This window comes from Eupeodes corollae, chromosome 1 (assembly GCF_945859685.1).
Source record: "Eupeodes corollae chromosome 1, idEupCoro1.1, whole genome shotgun sequence".
Lineage (NCBI taxonomy): Eukaryota > Metazoa > Arthropoda > Insecta > Diptera > Syrphidae > Eupeodes > Eupeodes corollae.
Window position 1 is genome coordinate 192,363,216 of NC_079147.1, and position 24,575 is coordinate 192,387,790.

At 36.8% G+C, this 24,575-nt stretch overlaps 1 protein-coding gene across 3 annotated transcripts in view; it reads left to right on the forward strand.

The window, feature by feature from the left end:
- The window catches only part of LOC129942221 (laminin subunit alpha-2), a 359,876-nt gene that overhangs the window by 196,256 nt on the left and 139,045 nt on the right, over nucleotides 1–24,575 (forward strand). For all 3 annotated transcript variants that reach the window (XM_056051075.1, XM_056051073.1, XM_056051076.1), the window contains exons 3-6: nucleotides 2,977–4,853; nucleotides 4,931–5,143; nucleotides 5,208–5,318; nucleotides 5,400–5,758. In XM_056051075.1, coding sequence (XP_055907050.1) covers nucleotides 2,977–4,853; nucleotides 4,931–5,143; nucleotides 5,208–5,318; nucleotides 5,400–5,758 — 2,560 coding nt within the window. The remainder of the gene's footprint in view (nucleotides 1–2,976; nucleotides 4,854–4,930; nucleotides 5,144–5,207; nucleotides 5,319–5,399; nucleotides 5,759–24,575) is intronic.

Below are 24,575 nucleotides of genomic sequence, written 5' to 3' on the forward strand. Positions count from 1 at the left end.
AAATCGGAAACTTGTAAGCTTAAAGAAAAAGTCAGATGGTTTTCCAGTTAACTTTACTTACAAGAACCTTTCATTAGATAAAACTGTTGATATATGTAACGCTTTCGTAACAAATTTCTGTGAATCAATTGTTAATAGCCCTGAATAAGTGTATGAAGTATATTTTCATAATCTTCACTCCTTTTCGCAAACTAGCTGTGGTCATATCCCTGTGCTACAGAGTACGGTCCTTGATCTCTTGACCAACCTAACCACGAAATAATTTTATTAAAACTTAAGGCTCTTGATTTTCCACCATTTTTCTTAGCTTGAATTAAATCATTCCTTAAAAACACATTCTATGAGGTAAAATTAAGAAATTGTGTTTAAGTAGCTTTTGTTGCTCAATCTGGTGTTCTCCAGGGGAGCCAGCTTGGCCCTTTTCTGTTCATCCTGTGTATTAACGATGTATCGTTATGTTTGCTGACGACATGAAGATTTTTTAAATATTAAAGTCCACCCATGATCGTATTCTTTTACCAGCTGACATTGGTAGTTTCACATTTTGTTGTGGGGAGAATAGCTTTTCACTCAATCCTTTAAAATACTAACTTACTTAACTTTAGTTGGTGCTACAGCGCATTGTGCTTCTGGGCCCCAAGTAATAACTTTCGCCAGCTTACTCGATCAGGCTTGGCGTTGAATACCTTACGGGCTGGAGCTTCGATGTTTATTCGCTCAAAATGCCCTAGCCATCTTAAGCGTTGAACACGCAGTTTTTCGACCAGTGGCAAGTCGCTGTACAGCTCGTATAACTCCTGATTAAATCTTCTCCGCCAAATGTTACTTTGCCTGTCGGCACAAACAGGATCATAGATCGTACGCAGAACCTTCCTCTTGAAGATACCAAGATATCCTTCATTCGCTGGGAAGAGGGTTCATGCTTCTGCACCATATGGCAAGACTAACAACTAACACATGCACTTATGCGACGAGCCTCTGATCAAAAGCAAATACAAAAAGTACGAACACGCCTGAGTATATAACACTTACTATGTTCTTTATAAAGGGTGATTTTTTTGCTATTATCTTATTGGCAACACTGGTTTAAACAGCTGACGCAGATTTCGTGTTTTGTTTCACTGTCGCACATCTTCAGTTTGGTCTATAATTTAACCATACATCGTCTTACAAACGAACAACGCTTGAAAATGATTGTATTTTATTATAAAAATGCGTGTTTTTATAAGAAAGATCATCGCGTGCTTCTTCCATTTTATGATCAGTTTAATCCACCCGACCCACTGCAGCGGCTATTGTGACTAAATTTTGCACCACACTTACATTTTTGGACATTAAACAACTAACAAGCTTACGTAGATTGCGAACTGAAGAAAATATCGCAGCTGTATCGGTCAGTGTTAATGATGGCCATCAATTATCGATTCTTCGCCGTTCGCAGCAATAGGACCTCTGTTACTCAACAACGTGGACAATCTTGCGGATGGATTTAGGTGTAATGCCTTTCTAAACACAGCTAGTGCAAGCATTAAAGCCGAACGACCTAATTGAGGCGCGGTTAAGTGTAACATTCGCATCAAAAAATCTTCAAACATTAAATTTTATGGACCGTATTATCAATTGAAATAAAGATTTCATGCATTTTTCAGAGTTCAGTTTTTTTTTTTTTTTTTGAAAAAAATTACTTTTTTAGAAACTACTTTCTTGTACTAAGCTCATAGTACATTTCAATAACTGCACAACCTAGTTTTAGCATTTACCATTGAAGAGCTACAGCCGAAAAACGGAAACCCTAATAACTTTTTGTATTAAACCATGAAATATCTTTTAAAATTCATCAATTTAACTTCAATTGTCAATAAAAAAAAAACTAAATACATAAATGCACTTTGTTCAAAGTTTATCAAGTGTGACTTATTCACACTTAACAACAAATTTATTGAAGCCTTACCTTAAATGTATATTTATTACACGATCTCTCGCACCTCTACCTTTTAAAAATAACTAAAACCAAACAACCAACAATCTCGATTTTGAATTTGGCATTTAAATCAATCAAAATATAAAAACAAAAACCTCAAGCCTTAAGCCTCTTTAGCCATTCAAATGACATTTTAAAAATACAAAATTCCCATAAGAATATCGCCATCATACTCGTAAACTGCCCCCAATATGATACCAAAACCAAACCAATTCCATAGAATTGCATTCAACAAGTTGTTGCACAAAAATTCTTGCCCTTCAACCCTTTCAATATTCTGAATCTGATTTATTTATTTATTTTTATTGACAGTTTAACTGATTGCGCCTATTACGAGCAATATGTACTTTTCCAAATAAAATCGATTCCTCTCACACTTAGTAATCAAGGTTAAATCATATCGCAGCGCACAGCTCTTCGTGCATCACAAAAGCACAATAATCATCATAAACATGAATGTAGCCAGGCCTGAGTGGCGGAGCGTTGCCTGGTGAGATAACCCAAACACGATTGTTTGTTTTTCATTCATCAGTCACGTCTAGAAGTCTGAGACTTAACCATTTAACTATAAAAAAACGATTCCATTTTTCCCGCCAATAAAACGTTGATTGTGTAAACATGTCGATCCTCTTGTCAATTATTTTATTGGACAAAGGGATGGGTAGGTAAGAAGATCAAGCTACCTACGCAATCAAATCAAAAATCCAAAAACCCAACATTGAACAATCCAACCTTTAGAAAAAAGCCAATTAACAAGTCCACGCAACTTATATGTGTGCCTCTGCATATACGCGCCGTTCAGTTTACGAGTCCACTGCGCAGTTGGGTATCCTTGTTTGAAAAATTAACAAGACGAACAGAAGCGTCCAAACAGAATCCTTCCTTTTTATATGCTAATCAGTCTTCTTTTTCGTTTTCTCTTGATGTGCTTGAGATGCTTTGTGATGCTCTCTGACGGTTGACCTCATTAATCTCTGTTTCCGGTTTATTTGCAGGTCTATGAGGTGTTCTTTGTTATGCTAAAATCTGCCAATTCCCCTCGACCGGCTTCGTGGATTCTGGAGAAGTCTCTGGATGACATCACCTACCAGCCATGGCAGTATTTTGGACTGAGTGATGCCGACTGTCGGCGGCGCTATGGAGTGGCTGGCCAAAATGGCAAATACGTGTTCAGCAATGACACCGAAGTCATATGCACGACGCAGTTCTCGAAGGCACTGCCTCTAGAAAACGGTGAGCTGCATGTTTCGTTGTTGAAAAATCGACCAGGAGCGATGGAACAATCGGCGGAGTTGATGGACTTTATAGCTGCTCGGTATATTCGAATTCGATTCCAGGGAATGCATTCCACAGCGAATCTGGATAACAGTGTGGATTGGTTGTTGGATGCCCAGTCGCTGGAAAAGCGGAGTTTCTACTCGTTGAAACAGATTCGATTGAGTGCCCGTCTTAGTTGTCACGGCCATGCTGAGAAGACCATCGAAGTGGCGTCGTCAAGCGAAGACCCCAAAGAGACCTCTTTTGAGTGTGTCTGCCTGCACAACACCTGCGGATCGGATTGTGGATCGTGTTGTCCACTTTTTCAAGACAAACCGTTTAGAAATGGAACAGCACGAAGAGAGAACGTTTGTGAAATTTGTCAGTGCAATGGCCATGCGACAATTTGTGAATATGACGAGTTCCTGGGACGAGGAGTCTGCCAGGACTGCCGGAATAACACTGCCGGGAATGAATGTGAGTTCTGTCGGGCGGGCCACTTTCGCCCAAAAGACTCATCTCTGGACACACCTTGTGAAGAGTGTCAGTGTCATGATTTGGGGTCTGTGGGATGTCATGCAGTGGGAGGAGGTTGCATTTGTAAAGATGGCTTTCAGGGAGACCTCTGTGCAGAATGTGCGCCTGGCTATCATGGGGAGAACTGCACTCGTTGCTCATGTGATTCAAGGGGCTCTCTACCTGGCGCCGAGTGTGAAGACCGCTGCATTTGTAAGACCAACGTCGAAGGTGATGCCTGCACTGAGTGTAAACTCGGGTACTTTGGGCTGTCGGCCGACAATCCTCACGGCTGCATGAAATGCTTCTGTTCGGGAGTTGGTTTCTCCTGTTCCAGTGCGAATATGCAAACTCTATCATTCGAGACCCTCAACGACTGGAAAATCACAGATATTTCCCGAAGTCAAGTCTTCTATCCGAATATTGATGTGGAAACTGGAAATTTAGTGTATGGAATGTACGACATGACCGAAGTGGATACCCTTTATTGGATGGCTCCAGTTGGCTACACCGGCAACAAACTTACCTCCTATGGTTCAAGGATTTCTCTGCATGTTTCGTGGGTTTTCATAAGAGGTGACACCAGTGGCCATCCCACATCGTGTCCGAATGTAATTCTATTCGGGCGAAATGGCCTACAAATCGCCTTCGAAGATCGCGAATACACCTCCGACTCAGTGGTTATGGATGTGATAATCAAAGAAGACGGTTGGTATCATCTGCAAAACATCCCAGGTCATTATAGAGGAATGGCAGTGACACGAAATGAATTCATGTCAGTTTTGGTCGATGTGGAATCTGTTCTCATTCGTGGATTCTTTCACACTGACCAAGTGGAAACCATCCTGGAAAGGGCGACAATTTACACTGGTGGCACTGAGTTGGGTGCCAAATCGACAACTTTCATCGAAGAGTGCATATGTCCGCCAGGATACACCGGATACTCATGTGAAAACTGTGAATTTGGTTATATTCGTGTGGATGAAGGTGGAAATTCGAGTAGCAAATGCATTCCATGTCCTTGCAATGGTCATTCCAATTCGTGTGACCTTCAAATTGGTAATTGTGGTGAATGCATGCACAACACTTTCGGAGAGAGGTGAGTTTTGAGAAAAGCTATGGTTTGTGTATAAATTTACGTTCCACATTTCACATTGGTGGGTTTTGATTTTGTAGGTGTGAACGCTGTAAGGTTGGTTTCTATGGTAATCCAATGCATGGAACTCCGAACGATTGTAAACGTTGTGCTTGTCCTCTGGCGGTCGATAGTAATAACTTTTCACCCAGTTGTCAGCTGAAGAAGCTAAGTTTGGACCTGAACCATTTCGACGATTCGGAGTATGTGTGCACTCAGTGTCCAACTGGTTACACGGGCGATCATTGTGAGATGTAAATTATGGTAAGACATGGAAATTGGATCTTGACTGATTTTTGTTTTCTTTTTGTTTCCCAGGTGTGATGATGGCTATTATGGAAATCCAACAGAAATTGGTTCTCAGTGCTTGCCATGTCCATGTGATGGTGGTCCATGTGACATATTTACAGGGAAATGCATAACCTGCAGGTGAGAGTTGAAGGAAAACCCCATTCCAATAAGTTTTTAAGGGTTTTATTAAAATATTTTATTTAACATTTATTATGACAGTGGCAACACCGAAGGCTGGCACTGTGAACGCTGTAAAATGGGTTATTGGGGCGATCCAGCTGTCGGATGTGAATCATGCGATTGCTATGCCGAAGGATCAGATTCAGATGTCTGCGATAGTGTCAACGGTCAGTGTCTTTGTAAGCCTCGTTTCGGAGGACAAAAATGCGATGAATGTGAAATTGGGTTTGCCGATGTGGATCTTATGTGTCCACCGTGTGAATGTGACTTAAATGGATCACATAATGATGTTTGCGATCCGTTTTCTGGACAGTGTAGCTGTAAACTTGGTGTAACAGGACTTAAATGCGATGAATGTGCTGATGAATATTTTGGACTTGAAGAAGACGGGTGTGAAGGTAAGTCGATTTTTCTTATATTCATTTCATTAATAATAAGAATTGAAGTTGGTAATAAATCATATTTGAAATTGAAGAAACAGTTGCAATTGCAACATTGGCATTCCCAATTGGGCATTCACCCAACGACCTCTTGTGTCTGTAAAAGTGACCAGATTATAACATTTTACCACTCTATGCGCTAAGTCAAAGATACAACACGCTCTTTCATGAGTGAGGTTTGCACCTTTGCCACCGTATTCCAGCCAACCAGCAGCGGCGCGGCGGAACCCGATATTATATTTTTGTTTGTATATAATTTCTGTCTGTAGGAAGATGAAGAGGAAGAAGTAGAAGGAATCTTATGGTATAGTCTAGGTTAGGCTGTGCGAAGCACACAGTAGGCAATCAGTCAATCGTGTCAGCAAGGGTGTACACCGTGGCTACTGTGCCGTGCCGGTACAATACTCCTCCTTCGCATCTTCTGTTTTGAAGCATCTTCTTTTGTTCCAAAAACAAAAACAACGACTATAAGATGAAGACTATACGAAGAAGCAGCGCGATTCTTGGTGCTCGTTTGGTGATGATAGTGGTATACTGAGCACCTTTTTGGCCATTGTATCTCTGACCACAAGGTGCCCCATAAAACTATGTAGGTAGGTAGGTAGGTATATCACTCTCTACGTGTGGTGTGTGCTTCTGATGATAGTTCTTAGGTAGATAGAGGTATAGCAAGATACGAAGGTTCCTTGGATTTGTCGCTTTTTATTTTCTTTTCCTACGATGATCTTCTAAATCAAAAAAGCTTTTGAGTGGTAATGGTGATGATTCCTATATGCTTTTTTTTTCTTTTATTGTTGCTGATACTATGTGACTTCGAGAGTGATTCATATACTTTTGTTAGGATTTTGTATTGTTTTTGCTTGTGTCTTGAGATGCTTAGTGAGGTTTCAGGTTCGGTTCTATGTTTGTCTAATGGTTTATATGAGATGCGAGTTTTCGTTCTTCTTCATTTTCTTGTTTCCTACAAAGAATCGAGGAAATGAGAATGGTGGAGCTTAAGTGTGGCTATATTTTTTCTATGGGTTAAATGAAGATTTACGTTTTGGTCCGATGAATATTGAAGATGTTACAAGTTTTGAAAGGTATCTTTTGTTTAAATTTATCCTAAAAAGGGGAATTTGCTTTGCTATTCTTTATTGTTTGGGATCATTTTCGGTGACATCTGAGGCTTTTTATTTTTCATGTTGTTTGTGTTTGTCTCAAATGAACTAATGAAGCTTGTGTCAGAATAATAATTGTCGTGGTTTTGGTTGAGAAGGCCTTTTAAATGCTAGAAAATACATATTTATCAATTTAGGAGTTGTTTTTAAACATGAAGAAAAAGGTAGAGTAAGATTTCGTTGTAGAACGGCTGACAGAAATTTCCTTTTGGTTTCAATGTAATTTGATGGAAAAGTACTACCTTTACCTGCTTCTCGTTGGCTTTGACCTTTTTTTTCAACGATGACTTTTTGACAGATTGCCGCTCGCAAAAAACATTACAACTCTGCTTTCATAAAGAACTATTTAGGTGGATAACACAACTAAAGCTAAACATAGATCTTGTAATATTGACAAAACTGTCAAAAGTGGTCCGGTAGCATCAAATTATGTAACCCTTTTTATCAAGTGAACATTGTCCGTTTATCCTTGTGTTGTTGTTTCCTGCTCAAAAACTTTCTGCAAATTATAAATTGAATTATGTATGCAAGACATCGGCCAATTTTTTAATAGAAACTTCGTCGACGATTGATGTGTGTTTACATTGTCTATAGAAAAAGGCCAACATTGAAAGATCTTCCAACCGTGTATACTTTGGCTTAAAAAGTTACGTTTCAGGTGATAATTATATTATCTTAAAAGAGCTTTTTGAGTACTTTGGTAAAACGATTTTAAATCTTTTCGTGGATGATTGTTCAAATTTATAGAAAATTTTTATTATTTACCAAAGTTGTGCACTTTTCCTTGATAAAAATGTTGAGTTTACGGAAAAAATTGACATTGAAAGATTCCTATTTTAGCGGTATTTTTAATAGAAACGAAATTTACTCCTTGTTCTTCCGTTTGAATTAAATATTTTCAAAATTCTTTCCCATCATTTTAGAAATTATATTTCTCCCAATCTGTTCAGACATATGGCAATTTACTTCATCACCTCCCACAATTCTTGAATCTATTGATATTATCACCTCAAGTTTGGGGAATGGATTGTATTCAGAAAGCCACTGAGAGAGCTTTGCTGCATCGTGTAGCATTAGTTATCCCTCTACCTGTTGTCAATCCACCAGATGTTTTCTTCATTCTCATCAGGGTTTGCCTTTATCGTCTGATCAGTCTAAATACCAGACAAATGTGCACATTTTGCTTAGAAGAAATGTCCGGCTGCGTAGAAAAATGGTAGCATTTTTTAGACTTCTTCTTCTCTGCTTCTATGAATTTTTTATTCAAAACAAATTTATAAAAAATATTTAAAAGATTATATCTCAGAGTCTATACAACCTATCAGAACCACTTTGGTCTTAAACTTTAGCAATTTACTTGCTATCAAGTAAAAACCGACAAAAAATCTGTACTTTTCACATTTTTGAGAAAAATTCTGAAAATTCGAAGAGCTCTATCTCGGGAAATATTAAAGCTAGAAATTTAATTTTGGTATGGAATTTTAGGTAATTAAATCATGTTTAAAAAAGCTCTTAGCTTTGTTTTTCTCAAACCAATACTTTAAAAAATATTTTGAAAACACAGGAAATATTCAAAAAATTGAGTAGTTTTTTTTTTCAAGATGGCGGCGCCGGCGGTGGTGGGGGGGAATTAGAAAACTTGGATTTTTCAACAGCTTACCAACCGAAACAACATATCAAAAAATTGAAACTACCCTTATTTATGTAACCATTCGGGTTTTAAAGTGACAATTTGACTGGACTAGAAAGGGTGCGTTCACAAATTAAATTCAAAGTTGTCAAGTCCCTATTAGAAAATCCAATACTTGAATAGAATCTTTTCCTTATCTTAAGTCGCAAGTCCGACAATTTTGTTTTCTATATCTACGACTTGGAAAGGGCTTTGCAAAATATCACAGAACATCGAACAGGTATTTCTTTATGACTTTGATTCTGCTGTTTTTGAACTCTGAGGAAAAATTGCTAATCGTTACTCAAACTCCGTAAAACGTCACACAACGCCGCACAAAGCTTCACAAATTGCTATTGACTCAAGAAAGGTGCAACAAGAGGGTACAAAATGTACCCTCCATTGAAAAACTTGAACATTTTTGATACAAGAATTTCTTACTGCAAGGAAATAAAGAACTGTCAAAGTCAGCAACTGTCATTTCTTTCATTGTCACTTTCATGTGATTATTTGTTTTTTGATTTTTTGCTAGTTAGAAATTGGAAAATTAAAAATAGCAAAAGTATTTAATTTAAAATGTTCTTCTAAAACATTTCAAAAAGTTGAGTAAAACTTCCTCGCCTTTTACAAATGAGTTTAAGTCTTAATCCTTTATCATTTTCAAAATTGGCTCAGTTATTATTGAATATCTCAGATAATTTTCCTCTCCTTTCAAAAATTTGACAGGTTTTACACTTCGTGCTACAAAAGTAACCAAACAGACGTTGATTTAAAAGTTTAATATTTCAACATTTCAAATGAAAATAAATAACTAAAGAGTAAAACACTTTTCACATGAGAGCAACCAACTACCGAGAAATGGACGAATATTCCACTATTATGGCATTTCTTTCAAGCCATGTATTTATATTCATCATTACAACATTTTATTCGTTGAAGTGTGGATCAATTGTGGAACGCGGTTTGAGTTAGACAGTTCATTACAGTCAGATTGCAATTCGCGAAGAACAATTTATTTTCTTGATGGCTGAATCACAAACACGCTTCCGCTTCGCCTTCGTCTGCGTTGCGGTGGGCCTACTTCGAGGTTGCTTTGATTGAAATTTTTATTATTTCATCCCTCCAAAAAAATATTTTGTTTGTAGACATTTTTTTACAGCTGTTGAGCTGTCAGACAAACCAAATGTTCAGATAATTGAACTAGAGCTTCCGTTTGGAGTCACATTACGTAAGATTACGTTATTTCCTTACGATTGTCAAACGAAACTTGAGGTCGAAGCTTCATTGTGATAGCATGCATTAAATTCCTATGGCTGAACTCGTTAACATCAGGTGAAGCCGAAGCTGAAGTGTGTTTGTGATTCAGCCATAACTTTCTCTAATAACGGCAATAAAAAAACTAATTTTAAAACCTTGATATTAAGTCAAGTTATTGTTCTACCTTTTTTTACAATTTGAATAGAATTTAAGTTTATAAATTGTTCAAAATCACATTTACTCATTCGGTTGTTGGGCGTTCTTATGTGAATTGACCTTAAATGTGTTCAAAATTTAAACAAGAAAAGAAACGAATCGTTACTTTATATGGCTGGTCGGTTTTTTTCTTTTTAAATCTAAATTTCATAAAAAGGAAAAATGATCAAATGTATGAGACCACCCACGAAACCAATAAGGAAACAAGCAAACCAAACGCCGAAATCCGAAAGCAAAATTATATGAAAATCTAATTGACAGTTAAAGTTGACACATTCTCTAACTGTTTTATTTTACAAATGGACAGCTTACATGAAATTTCAATATAAGGAACATAGGCTAGGCACATACCTATGAAATCCTTTTGCTATACAAACAGAGCTATAAATTTTACTCCCTAATCGCTTAGCCGCCACTTAAATTACACATTATGTTCGCAGCCTGTCATGAAATCTCATGCAATTAATTCAGCAATCTTCCTTCAACGCAAAAAAAAAGACACACGCGTGCTCGGCTTTAGACACATTCATGATCAGGCCAGACCAAAGCAATAACAACGATATAGTCTAATAAAATTAATTTAGCAACAAAAATATCTCTTTCGATGTCCAGCATCCAGGCAAATAACTTGATTGGCCGACAGGACAAGCCTGCTAGAGTCAGCCGGCCTGCTGGTATGGAGTGTGTTATCAACAACTATTATTGCGGTCGCTGCCATCACCATCGCCGCCACCGCCGCCATTTGTGCATTCACACAAAAAAGAAAAACATTGAAATGGAGCTTCAAGCTTGTTGACAGTTAACTAGGTCAACCTATTGCATATCTTCTTGTCGATTTGCGCCCGCCTTTTCCCCTGACACCGAACTTCTGGTCTCTAACTGATGCCATGCCAACGCACGGTGACAACATAACCAAAACATAAATAGATACTATACAACTTATGGCCTAGTTAAATTGATATTCCTGATGTAGCTTGGCTGTAGTGTTAGGTGGCTAAGAGGAGCATTATCTATATCTATGGGCTTCTTGGACTTGGATGATCTTCCAACAACAAATGTACCATCAATCTTGATATATGAGAATAGCTGTGGCATAGAATTACAAAACGAATTTGTCACTCAGCGCCATCTACACTATATGTACCGTCCCCGTGCTTCTTCGGTTGCATTGCAGCGCGTTGGTCAGTCGTGTTGATGTTGATGTTTATGTTCATTTAGCGAGGACAAGCGTTCTCATCAAAAGTCCTTCAAATGGAAATAATTCATTGCGCTCTTCCACATACTTCCTCTCATTTTATTCCGCCTCATCTTCATCAAATCGCCCAACTTGGCTGGTTTTTTGTCCGCCGCGACACATCTTTTCTCGTTCTTTGAGAATCAGAGCCCATTACGTGAATTTATTGGTAACACGATATTTGCTATCGGCCAAGTGCATTCGTATATAGCTAAGCGAAACAAAAGACCGAACGGGCAGCAAAAAATATCATAATATAAGACCGAGCTCTCTGGGTCGATTGCGTCGTCGTTCTTTTGGTGTCCTAGTTGGGACTTAAGCATGAAATTCAGGCCAAAAGTCTACACTACCTTTGAAAATACATAAATGTGTGTGTGTTTAGAGGTATTCTATCCATTAGAATTATGAACTATGTACCGCAATAGAAAAAGTTGTTGAAGATACAAAATATTTATGAAGTTTCAACGTACAAGTTCTACGAAGAGGTACATCCATAAAACTTGAAAACCATCATTCGGTTGTTGATTTTTTAGTGCACCCCCCTTAAAGGCATCATTTCGCCAGATTTTGTTTCATTATTTTTATTTAGTTTCTTTTAAAAAAAAAACATAAATAATAACCCGACAAATAAAATAAAAAGAACTGTTCGTTACACTTCTGTTTCGTTGTTTATGGGAGCGCAGCTTTAAAAACTTATGGAAGTATTCGATAGTTATTAATACCGAATGATTGTCATAATAGTGCCAAAATAAGTGATGATGTTTATCTAACTATTATGCTTCGATTACACTCTGTGTTTTATAACTAACGTCAAAAGAACTGTTTACACATTTTTTGACAGTTGTCGTGACTTGAATTAAAGTGTCGGCGTAAAGGACTATTCACATGAGGACGAAGAACAATTAAACGAATATTCGTCCATTATGACTTTTCTTTCGCATGGCTTGTCATTACAAATGCAAAACAAAGACAATTTGTAGCTTAAGACGCACACAAGTATTTTATTCGTTGAAGTGTGGACTGTATATGGAACGCGAATTGATTTTGACATTGACAGTTCGTTACAATCATATTGCAATTTGGTAATGAATGCTAATTTTTTTACCTTAAGATTTAGCTATATTTCCATCTTTTTATTAAGAATTTGCACAGAATTTAGGTTGATGAGTGATGAAAGAATGACAGTTCAATACAATGTAAATCCAAATCCATGTAATTGAAGTATCTGTTGGCTTTTCTTTGTCGGTAAACCTAAAAGGTGTCAAACTTCATGAAAAGATGACAGCTGATTTTTTCTTTCAATGCGATATAGGATTACACGTTGACACACTGATCTGAATAAAAAACATATCGAAAGAAGTGTTCAATAGCACAAAACGACTTTTAAATGTACACATTTACACATTATCAAGGCCAAAGACATGAATAAAGTTATTCTCGTTGATTGATTTTGAAGAAGAATAGTTTTAAAAAACTTTCTGAAGTATGTTAATAGATTAAAACTAATTGGGCCAGTTTAAATTTCTAAGAATTTATAGATTTTCGTATCCCCAAAAATTTAAACAAAATTTCTCACTTTTGCTGTCAAGAATTATGTATGCACAGTTTAAAAATCAAGAAATGAAGTGGAAAGCTAATGAGGCTTCATTCTACTCCTCTGTCAATCCGTCGGTGAAAATTGTCAAAAATCTAAGAAATATATATGGAAGCAAAATATGTTATTCTGAACGCACCCTTTGACAGTTCACAATAATTTATCTGAACTGTCAGTCTTAGTTATGCAAATGAACTGACGTATGTTAATCGATCCACGATCTTATCTCATATCAATCGAAGACAATTCTTTTTTTATTTTGAAAGTTAAATGTTTTTTTATTCCTTGAAATTGTTAAATACTTTGTAGGAAGAGTAAATCTTTCATCGATTGCGATATTTGCTCCCATCTTAACCTTCACTAATGAAATAGCTTTTCACTTTTCTCTGATTTGCTATGTGGAAATCATTTGCAAGCATCTCCATTTCCACTGCATTAACAAAATACAAAAAGTGCTAGAATCACTCATCTGACAGACATCAAGTAGCCCCGCCATTTGTCTTTCCGTATGTCATCATAGAATGTCCCGGCTTACACCATGAAACACTGAAAGGAGTGCACCTTTTTTTAAACAAATCTCGGTCATTGAGCTCGTATTGAATAAATGCACGCGCGCGTGAACAGCATCAACAAGTTTAGTTTTAAGCGATCGATGGTTGTTGACATTTCCCGTCGACTGCACTTCAATCGAAGTTTTTGATCGCTCTCTGTTAAGCCGACTGCACACCACATTTTGCAATTAAACCACATCAGCCTAGTCTGCTAAATTGGATTGGTATAAAAATGTAGCCCCATTTAGCCTGGCACTAAATACGCTATCAAAGATCAATTAATTATCGACTTCGCGAGTTTTGCTGAAGTTGAGCTGCCGTTAGATTGAGATGTGTTTTTCTTTTTTCTTGTGCATGATATCTTTGCCTACACAAATTGTGCTCTGATCATTATGTATTCCTACATGCAACAACAAAAACCCATTGTCCCCAAGCTATTGCACAATTCCCAAATCGTAAGTCGAAGCATTAATTTCAATTGCAACTTTTTAACTTTTGTTACATGTTTCTAGAAATGTCATTTGACAAAAGACTTTTTTGTGTTCAAAAAAAGTGTAAAAGAGCCTAATTTGTGAACCACATTCCGTTGCGCCTCATTATATTATACTCATGTAGAAAGGTGATTTCAATGAGGCAGCTTGTAAAATATTTACACAAAGTGCACTTTGTCTGCTTTATGAATTCAAACAAAAAAAAACAAAAACTCAAAAGAGTGTGTGCTTAGCCTTAGATAAACCGTAAGCGATAAATACCTTTAGTGTATAATGTTTCTTTTGTGTCAAACTTTTTTGAGTATAGGGGCTTTGATTTGAATCGAAGTAAATAAGCACCGGCGACCGGCTTTTGACATGAAAATTACACTGTCAATCGAATGAATTGAACGTTTATTGTACTTGTTCATGCGATTGATGTGTACTGTACACATGAGTACTGAATGGTGTGTTGTTTCTTTGGAAGAATTTATGGAACCCATAGAAAACATAGTTTCGCCATTGCTTGTGATATGCAATATATGGGACAAGCTTGACATGTGGATATTATAATAAGAAGGATGCAACGTATATTTTCTAAGAAATGACAGTAACTTTTTTAGTGTCATCTGTCAGATGTGACAGTTCGGAGTACTCCATTTCTCTGTTCTGGTTTTGATTAGTTTCTTCTACTAAATTTGTTCATGTAAATGTCATTTATTCATTCTTAATTTTCTTTTGGCTCCTCTTCCCTAGTGCAGTAGATTACGATTTCCTTCAAAAATTGATTTTTTTCGTGGCCCATGGAAAATGAAATTGTTTGTTTTTTGTCCTGGTTTAAGTGTAACATCGGGTACGTGCGTAAAATCTGTCAAATTTCCATCTAATATTGTTTTATAAATTGTATTAGAATTAGTGCAAAGTAAATCTGACGAAAAATATAGATCTGCAGATATGATCTTAAACCAAAAATAAATCAATTTATTTTGCCCCATGGAATTCAAACACAGGGTGTTTTGACAGCCCATCGAAAACACCAAATTCAACAATTCCTTAATTGATTGCTTATTGAGTTATTTTGTAGTTTTTTTTTTTGTTTGAAGTGTGTCCCTAATTTCCTGAAGCAAAATTTCCTTTTCATTTGAACACTCAACTCTTCAAGAAATACGACTTAACTTCACATCTCCCTCCGCCCAATCATAAGCTAAAAAAATAATACAAAAAGCTTAAAAACAAATAAAATCATTCACCATTAGAATCCGAAAACACTCCAATCCAACAAATAACATCGGTCTTTGGAAGAAAACACAGCCATCTATATGTTTGCGGCTTAATTGCAGTCATTAGTTGACCACAAACATTATACAACTTCTGCTAACAACAAATCCAACACGCCGCGCTCCGGCTGATTCTGTGTTTTTTCTGTTTAAGGCTCAAAAAGGTCAACACAAAAAAAAAACAACATTGGCGCTTCCCAATCGTCGTCGTCGATGTCGGTCTTTGGACGTCCGTCTCCGTCAACGTGTCGGTCGTTGCGAGAAACCAACATAGAAGTTATAGGTCGTTAGGCCAAACAAGCTTCATTAAGAGGTTTTTGGCTGGATTATGTGCGATTCAACATCAGCAAACAAAACAGACTCGAAAAAAAAAACACCTGCGGTTAGAGACTTCATTGGAGTAGGTAGCTTGAGTTCATCCTTGTTATCATAATTTCTACCTTGTGTGTCGTCACGATGATGTTACAAGCTGCAAGCACCCAGGAACCAAAAAAAAAGAACCTTCCGCCCGACGACGACGACGAAGACATTAGAAAGGCATCAACCAGAACGAGCACTATATGCCCCAGTTTGTTTTCCTATTTCAGCCTTTTTGCTTTTATGCATGAATGTAGCTAGCTGATGCATGCATATAAAAGCTTAAAGACATTAACCCACTTTAAGTGGTCTAAATCTGCATGCATTATAAGCTAAAGCTAGCCTAACCGGCTACAAGATGAACTAACAACAGCATCAACAGCACTGGCCAAGACCAAGACATCACATCTATACTAGACATAGACGTTAGCCGCCTCGCGCACCTTTTTCTTTGGCTTTGGCAAGGCTAATTAATTAAGGCAATTTACAATGATTTTCTTCCCTGCAGGATGATTGGTAATCCTATGCGCTGAACATAATGAGTGCGTATATATTTCGTTAGACTTATAAAAAAAATAAAATAAGAATAAATAAAACGCCCCCAGCTCGACAACCATTTATTCAGTCTTACAGTTTTCCTACGCCCCTCGTCGTCAATTGGTAATGTGTATGTTGAGCCGCGCGCCGCACCGCCGCACTGTGGCCGGCCAGTTGGTCCCTCTCGTGCTACTGCAACAATTGCCAAACTATGTGCGGACCTTGAGTTCGCAATCGTGACGGATATAATGTTCAAGCGATTGTTAACAAAAGTTAGCCTGAATATTATTGACACAAAAAAACAGGGTGTTCTTTTAGAAATGTCATTCCACACCAAATCAAATGCAAATTGAAATTGCTTAAACGTGAGGGTGGAGCATTAGTTGGGAATTTTTGACACATTTATAAATGGATTTTTAATTTTAGTGTGAAAATTTGACAGTTAGCATTTAATTTTCAAATTCCTGGGCTATGAAGTTTTATTTCACAGTGTGTTGACCGTTGTTTAAAAAACATAGAAGTTTTTTAGGTTTATATATTTTACTATAAAACACAAATAAAGAGTGACAGCTGTCATTTAGTAAAAGTTTTGTTAGTAATTGTATTTGTTCAATTTGAAATTCAAAACGTACAATAAACCCTATAAAAATAACCGCCCGACAGTATTTTAGGTGGTTTACCCTCATGATTTAGAGCATCCTCCAACTACGTTTCGACAGAAACTTCCAGATTTCTTCCAGTCTTTCTGGGAGGACACTGCATTCCTCGAAGACAAGCCAATCCACTTTTTTTATAGATGGATCCAAACAAATGAACGTTGATGGAGGCTTCCTTCCCAATCATCGTAGCGTCTTCCAGGATAAACTTTTTGCGATAAAAGATGTCTTTTTCTGGCTTAAAGAAAACGTGATAAGAACGTCTGATATCCGTATTTTCTCAGATAGTCAGGCCGGTGTGAAATCTCTGAAGTCTGTCTCTACAAACTTTATAACAGTCCGTAACTTTTAATCAACTCTAATGAAGACGGCACAACATTTTAATATTCACCTGTGTTGAATGTCGGGCCATAATTTGAAGACATTGCAGGAAATTTGCCAGAAATGGTACAGTACAACCCATTCTACCGCGTTTGGAAAACATTAGATGGAATAACATCACCACGTGTCAGGTCACGAAAAACTTCTAGCCTACAATAGATTTAAAGCGTTCAATGTTCTTGCTATCTCTTACAAGATCACATCTAAGCTCGGTAATTGGTGGCATCACAGGGCATTGTCTAATAGAAAAGCACGCCACGTGGCTATATGCACTCTCAAATGGCTTGCAGAAGCTGTAAAGGTGAGGAAACAGTTCTTCAACTCCTCTGAACATGACCTGCTGTAGCTCAAAAGTGCGAGACCTAACTAGGATAATTCTTCTATAACGATCTTAACGATTTCAATTACATTATAATCAGTCTTTTACGTTTCGTAAGGAACTCAAACTAGTTCCACTGAGCTCAGAAGAAAACCTCGACATTCATGTGGTATCAAAATGATCCAATAACCTGGCCTAATAATTGTGTCCTACTCTATCCGGGATAGCCACTTTAACCTAACCTAACCTAGGTGGTTAATATTACCTTAAATTTTCCACAAAAAGACTTATGTCAGAAATTAAAAGTTAGATTTTGGAATATTTTCGCCAAGTACACTAAAAAGTAGAACTGTCAAGAAAACTACTTCTTAATATAATCGAGGAAAAAAAGTTATGAGGGTTTGAATTGGTTCAACTTTAAAATTATTGAATGTTGATAGGTAAGAATTTGACATTTCGAGTTCTTGTGACCAGAAAAAGCTTCGTTCATTTATTTTTAAATCGACAATTGATTTTTCTTTCTCATTTTTAATTCACTTTAAGAGAAGTTTATAGGTTAAATACTTTCACACAGCTTTGAGGATTGGTCCTTATTAATCTCCAAACATTGTCTCGTTTATTTAAGTCGGTTTCTACTTCGGAGTTGGGTTGAATTTGCAGTTTGTAAGATACAACGAGTTTTAAAAGGTTTTTCAATTGGAACCCCACGGCGGCCATTTTGTTTTGGTGGCATCTGTCAAATCTTTCGTTTATTATTCAGTTGTTTATGCCGAATCATCATGGCAAGTTACACAATTCAACAGCAAGTTCAAAAGATAAAACTTTATTATCAAAATGAGTGCTTGTTAACGCAAACGTTGAGCGGATTACTCCCGTTTTACGGTACACGTGGTGGCCCTTCACAATGGAAACTTCAACGTTTAGTAACCAAATTTAAGACGACCGGTTCGGTAAACAATCAGCCAACACCCGTACGTTCAAGGAACGCATGATCGGCCGAGAACATCGCCGCGGTCCGTGAAAGTGTACGGCAGAACCCGAGGCAGTCTTTTTCTCGGCCTTTCGCAAGAAATCGGGCTTTTGCAGACTTCAACTTGGCGAATTTTACGTCGGAACTTGAGACTACACCCGTACAAGATCCAAGTGACCCAGGAGTTCAAAGTTCATGACCATAGACAACGCGCGCCGTTTGTTCACTGACTGGGCTTCGAATCGTTTGGAAGTAGACCCCAATTCTTACCAAAAATCATCTTTAGTGACAAGACCCATTATTAGATGAAGGCTGTGTTAACAAGAAAAATTGTCGTTTATGGGACCATACCAACCCACACAAGATTCACCAGGTGATGATGCTTCCTCAAAAAGCAACCGTTTGGTGTGGGTTTTGGGCCGGTGGTGTAATTGGTCCGTATTTTTTTAAAAAAGACGTTAGTGACACCGGTCACAGCGAGCCCTACATAACGATGATACCTAATTTCTAATGGCCCAAATCGAACCATATAGACCTAGACGACATGTGGTTCCAGCAGGACTGCGCTACGTCCCACATAGCAAACGAACCGATTGACATTTGCATGAACGATATGAGGGTTAGGTTATGTCTCGCAGGATGATGTGAATGGGCCACCAGGGTCATGCGATTTTACCCCGCTAGACATTTTCTTGAAGTCGCAGGTCTATGCAAATAAACCACAATCGGCCTTCCTTATATACCAAGGAGCATTTATTTTCCCACGATGGATTTTGTTCAGAATTAATTTTCTGTATACAGCTCAGCTACAGATAGATAGGCCAGAGTTCTTTCCAGTACACTCTTCAGTACTTGAAGTTTAGCTCTTCTCTTTTCTTATTAAACTTGTCATCCAAAGTTATTCCAAGGCAGTAGTGAAGTAAGCTACGGTTGTACTGTTTAAAGAAATGAGAACATTATTCATGTTCTTAACTATTTAGTTTTTTTTTAAATTTATCTATCGGGAACCAATATTGCAGAATTATCAGCAAAGATTACCGCAATAGCGTTGATATTCACAGGGTGTCTAAAAAAGAAACAAAGTTGGTCTTACGACACATCCTTGTGGTACGCCGGCTTCAAATCTCTTCAGTTCCAAGTAACTTTGGTCGTACCGTATTCTAAAAAGTCGGTTCGTAACATATGCTTTCAGGATTTCGTATAGTAATGCCTGCAAAAGTCCCTATGCAGTTTGTACTGAAGTCTAAAACGCCAAACCATGTCAAAGGCTTAGAGCAACATCCACAATAATTGTACTTGATCTATTGTGAAATGTTTATTTTTAAAGCCAAACCGATTATTCGGAACTAGTCTTTTTTTTCTATTAGTTTGCCGAGCCTTTTCAATATTTTCGAAAACTTTTGACACGACTGGTATAAGTGATGTTGGTCTGTAAGTTGTTAGTTCTGTTGGTGGCTTACCTTGTTTAGGTAAAAGAACGACTTCTACAATGATGGTGAGCTACATATCTCAGTTCAAGGTATGAGTTTATTATAAATGGGAGTTTTCTAAAGGCTATTGAGAGCATTTCTTTCAAAATCTAAGCAGTAAGAAAGCTAATGATTTTATATTAGAAAACTTATATGGCACATGCTTTTTACTTCTTTGAGCGTAGAAAAAAGGAATCTCACATTCGTCACTCCTATCTACAAACTGTAAGAGATCGGTAGCCGTATTAGCTTGAACTGGTTTAAAAACATTCTCTAGATGTTAGCAGAAAGATCAGCTATTTGTTTTGGGTTTTCAATCCATACCCCATCTTGAGATTTTATTAACTTGTGTTGTGCTGCTTTCCAAGAAGAATATTCGGTAGAAGTATGTGTCGTCAGTCTTTTCGGAAATCTACTTAGTGAATCATTTTTGGTCTCACTGGTTTTTTTTAGTTATCGTTTTAAATTTCCTTACAGATTTTCTTTTTTTCAAAAATCTAATCCCTTTTTTCGGGATATTTTACATAAATAGAAAGTCTGTTAGTGGTGTGATGTAAGTGCGTAAAACTGTCATGCCAGAGGTCTTGGATTCAATCCCAGCCAGTACCACAGAAAAGAATTAAGTTTTTTTTTCACGGGTACTACCTCTTGTAAGGAATTGACAAAACCTCCACGAGCTATTCATGTCATGAAAAGTGCTTTATAAAATCAGACGTTGGGATTCGGCATATAAATTCTAGATCCCTTCCATCCCTGACATGACTTGCACCTTGACTCGGTCTTGACGGTTTCTCTATACGGGCTGTTGGGTAACCTAATGTATAAAAAGAAAAAAATGAACACCCTGTTGTTAGTTTTTTTTTTAAAAGGGACCTTGGTCTAAACACGAATCTCAAAAAAGACCTATGGACTCAATTTGGTCAGTATGGTTGGGCAAGTCATAACTTTTCAATTAGAACGTTTTGGTTTTTTTGCCGGTTTTTGGGCTTCAAACAATGCAACATGATGTTGATGCAGCATCGAATTTCTTCCGCATGCTGTGGGGAAATTTTCTTAATTTGACAGCCTTGAGTGCGCTATATATTGTTTCTTTTGTCGTTTCGCTGTCAAACTTGTGTATGATTCTGAGCTCGACCCAAAAAAAAAAATAAAAACAGACCCATGATGGTCATTATAATGATGCAATTGGTAAATTGAAATACTCAACATCTTCTAACATTTATAGTTGGAATTATTTGTTCTTATTCCTTCTGGGAGATATTGAACGAACGACCAGAGACCGGACTGGACCCCTCGTCGTCGTCGTCGATTGGAAATGCATTTTTCATGATAGTTAATGAAATGTGAAAAAAAGGCCGCCACTGGGTCTAGATAAAACAACTAAACCATTCCACCGAGAACAACAAGTTTTATATCTTTTTCATCAATGACGCGACTCGAAGCTACAACCAACGATGGATGCAAGCCTCGAAATCAGTGACGCGGACAACTTAACTATTGAAATGGCCCGTGCTCTGCAAGGGGGGTAACCTGATCCTTGTCGTGGTTGATTTTTTTTTCCTGGATGATGTGGTTTTGGTGAATTATTGTTATAGCCTGTCAAGCTTAGTCACTGTTGTTGTTTGGTCTTTATAAGAAAGTTTTACGCAAGTTATGCAAATGTCACCCACTTTTTGGCACGAATTGTTGAAATAGTTTCGCGAGTCTCTCGTGAGTGATTTACGAAATCTTATGGTTTTAGTGGTTAGGCGGCTTAGTCTTTAAGAAAAGTATAAAAATCTCAACACAAATCTAAATTGAAAAGGAAAAACCATAATATTGCGTTATATAGAAATGCATGCGCCATCAACGTCTAGGCGGAATTTATGTGATGATGGTTAATGTTGTGCAATTATTATGCGGTTAGTTTTTCACACCATCATCATCGTCGTCGTCGAAAAGATTCAAGAAGAAGAAAAGTAAATAGCTTTTCTAAGTTAGGATTGATGACAATGCAGTGAGCGTGGCAAGCATTTTGAGAAAAGACATCAAAAGTTAAGTCAACTGTGTGTGGAACGCTTTTGACTGAGGTTTATTTTTCTTATCGATATGACACTCGAGACATCAAGGCTGGCATAATATTGACAAATTTGCTTATGAATTGATTGTTTTAAAGTAAAGGACAGGTGTATTTCACTGCGAAATAAATTTCACATTTAGACTAAAATTTGTAAGGCCTTTTTCAAAAAAAAAGATAGATGCCTTATCAAATTTCACTAGTGTGAGGTAGACTTAATCTTTAAGTGCCCCACACATGAGACACCAATGCCCATGACATTTCCTTCATTATAATGACTTTATCATTATTGTTCCGACAAAGACAAGATCTCACTTGAACGCTTAAGACAAATCAAATCGCTTACTTTGTGACATTGTGTCCCTGATAAAAATTGAGGTTGAAATTGTCCCTTATAAAAATTGACGTTTAAAGTGACAGATTGAAGGATTCAGAATCTTCCTGAGCATACAATCGAAAATGTCATAAATATTTGCCTGGAGTTAGAAACTGTCATAACAAAAAAGAGTGAACATTTTCTGTGTTTTTTTTTACAATACCTGATAGATGTGATTACATTGCGATAATTGACATTTAAACTGACAGATTGAGGTTATCAATATTTTGCTTATTAATTGATCGAAAATGTCATAGATATGTGACGCAATAACGAAATATGTTAACATAAAGGAGTGAGGATTTCTCTATTTTTTTCCTTACAATACTTCATAGATGTGCCGATATTTTGTGCCTGACGAAAATTGACGTTTAAACTGCCATTGTGCCCGTGATAAAAATTGACGTTTAAAGTGACAGATTGAGGGATTCAGAATCTTGCCAAAAAATATCATAAATATTCGCTTGGAGTTACAAACTGTCATAACATAAAGAGTACAATTTTTTTTTTTTTACACAATACCTCATAGATGTGACAATATTGTCATAGTTGACATTTAAACTGACAGATTGAGGTTTTCAGAATCTTGCTTATAAACTGATCGAAAATGTCATAAATATGCGTCTGCCATAACGAACTGTGTTAACATAAAGGAGTAAGGATTTCCTTTGTTCCGATATTTTGTGCCTGACAAAAATTGACGTTTAAAGTGACAGATAAAGGGATTCAGAATCTTCCTAATCGAATAACCGAAAATGTCATATATATTCGTCTGCAACTACGAACTCTCGTTAAGGAAAGGAGAAAAGATTTAATCTATTTGTTTCTTCACAATACCTCATAGATTTGCCAACATTCATTTAGCTCTTTTTATATTCGCTTCGTCGGCTTATAGAACGTTCCCTGATGCTGTGATACGCGAATTTGTATCTGACAGTTTGCAGAACGTTTTTAAGTTGGTCAACCAATATCGTTAGGCTTTTCCAGGTTGAGTATTATTCACATAAGAGCGAGCAACAACTGACTAACGAATGAATAAATGTGAAGTGCAATCTGATTGTATCGAACTGTCAAAATTAAATTCGCAGTCCACAATGATCCACACTTCAACGAATAAAATGTTCTCGCACGTCATAACCTACAAATTTTATTCTAGTCTTTGTTTTGCATTCTATGTATAATGACGAATAAAAACAAGTCATATAAAAGAAATGTCATAATGGACGAATATTCGTTCATTCATTGGTCGTTGGTCACTCTCATGTGAATAGTCATTTACTCTTCGGTGTCGTAAAAAACGAAACGATGTCAAAAGATGAAAACTTTAAAAATGGCAGCTGTTAAAAATAGCGGGTTGTTTGAAATGAAAAATTTTATTGGAAACCCCTTATTTTATTTATTGGCATTGAAGAAACCATTAACTATATTTTGTTTATTGTTAAAAAGAAAAACAGAAAAGCCGTCAGGAAGAAAGGTAATTAAAGAAATGTGTGCATTGCGTACTAGTTTTTACATATAGTAACGAATTTTGTATTCGTTGATTTATGACACTCGTTTTTTTATTGGGAAATTAAATTTGACAGTTCGCAAAATATATTTGTCGGTTGCGTATGTTTAAAATATAAAACTAAATTCCTTCTTAGAAATTTCTCGAGCGTTTTATGGGTTGCTTTTTTATCTTTGGACTAATTCCAGACACATTTTTTAAATTGATGACTCAAACTATCAGCGCACTAAAACCAAACTTATAAAAAAGTTTTACAAAATACATTAATGTTTTTATGAGGTCCAATTTCTCGTTAAATCACTATCTTTATTATTTAAACGTTTACACCTGCATACTAGTTGTTATTGAATGAAACAAAGTAACGAAATTGCCATCACTATCTTTGTGTCTATTCAAATATATGAAAGCACATAAAATCCTTATGAGACATTTTGTTGTCCAGGAGAAATCTCTGTCACCAATCATGTTTTAGTGTAGACAAACTATTCAACTGTCATTTTACTACTTTTGACATAAAACGAAATTTACAGCATGCAACTCTACTAAAAAAGCAAACTCTTCTTTATAGGTTTGGTTTTAATAATTGAGTCTCTGGATGCCTTGAAATGAATCATCGTGTGTGAACGGTGTGTGAACATAAATCCACTATCAAAATTGATCAATAAACTTGATTAGAAGGAAATAAAAAGTCTCAAATAGACAGAGACCAAGTTTCGTAA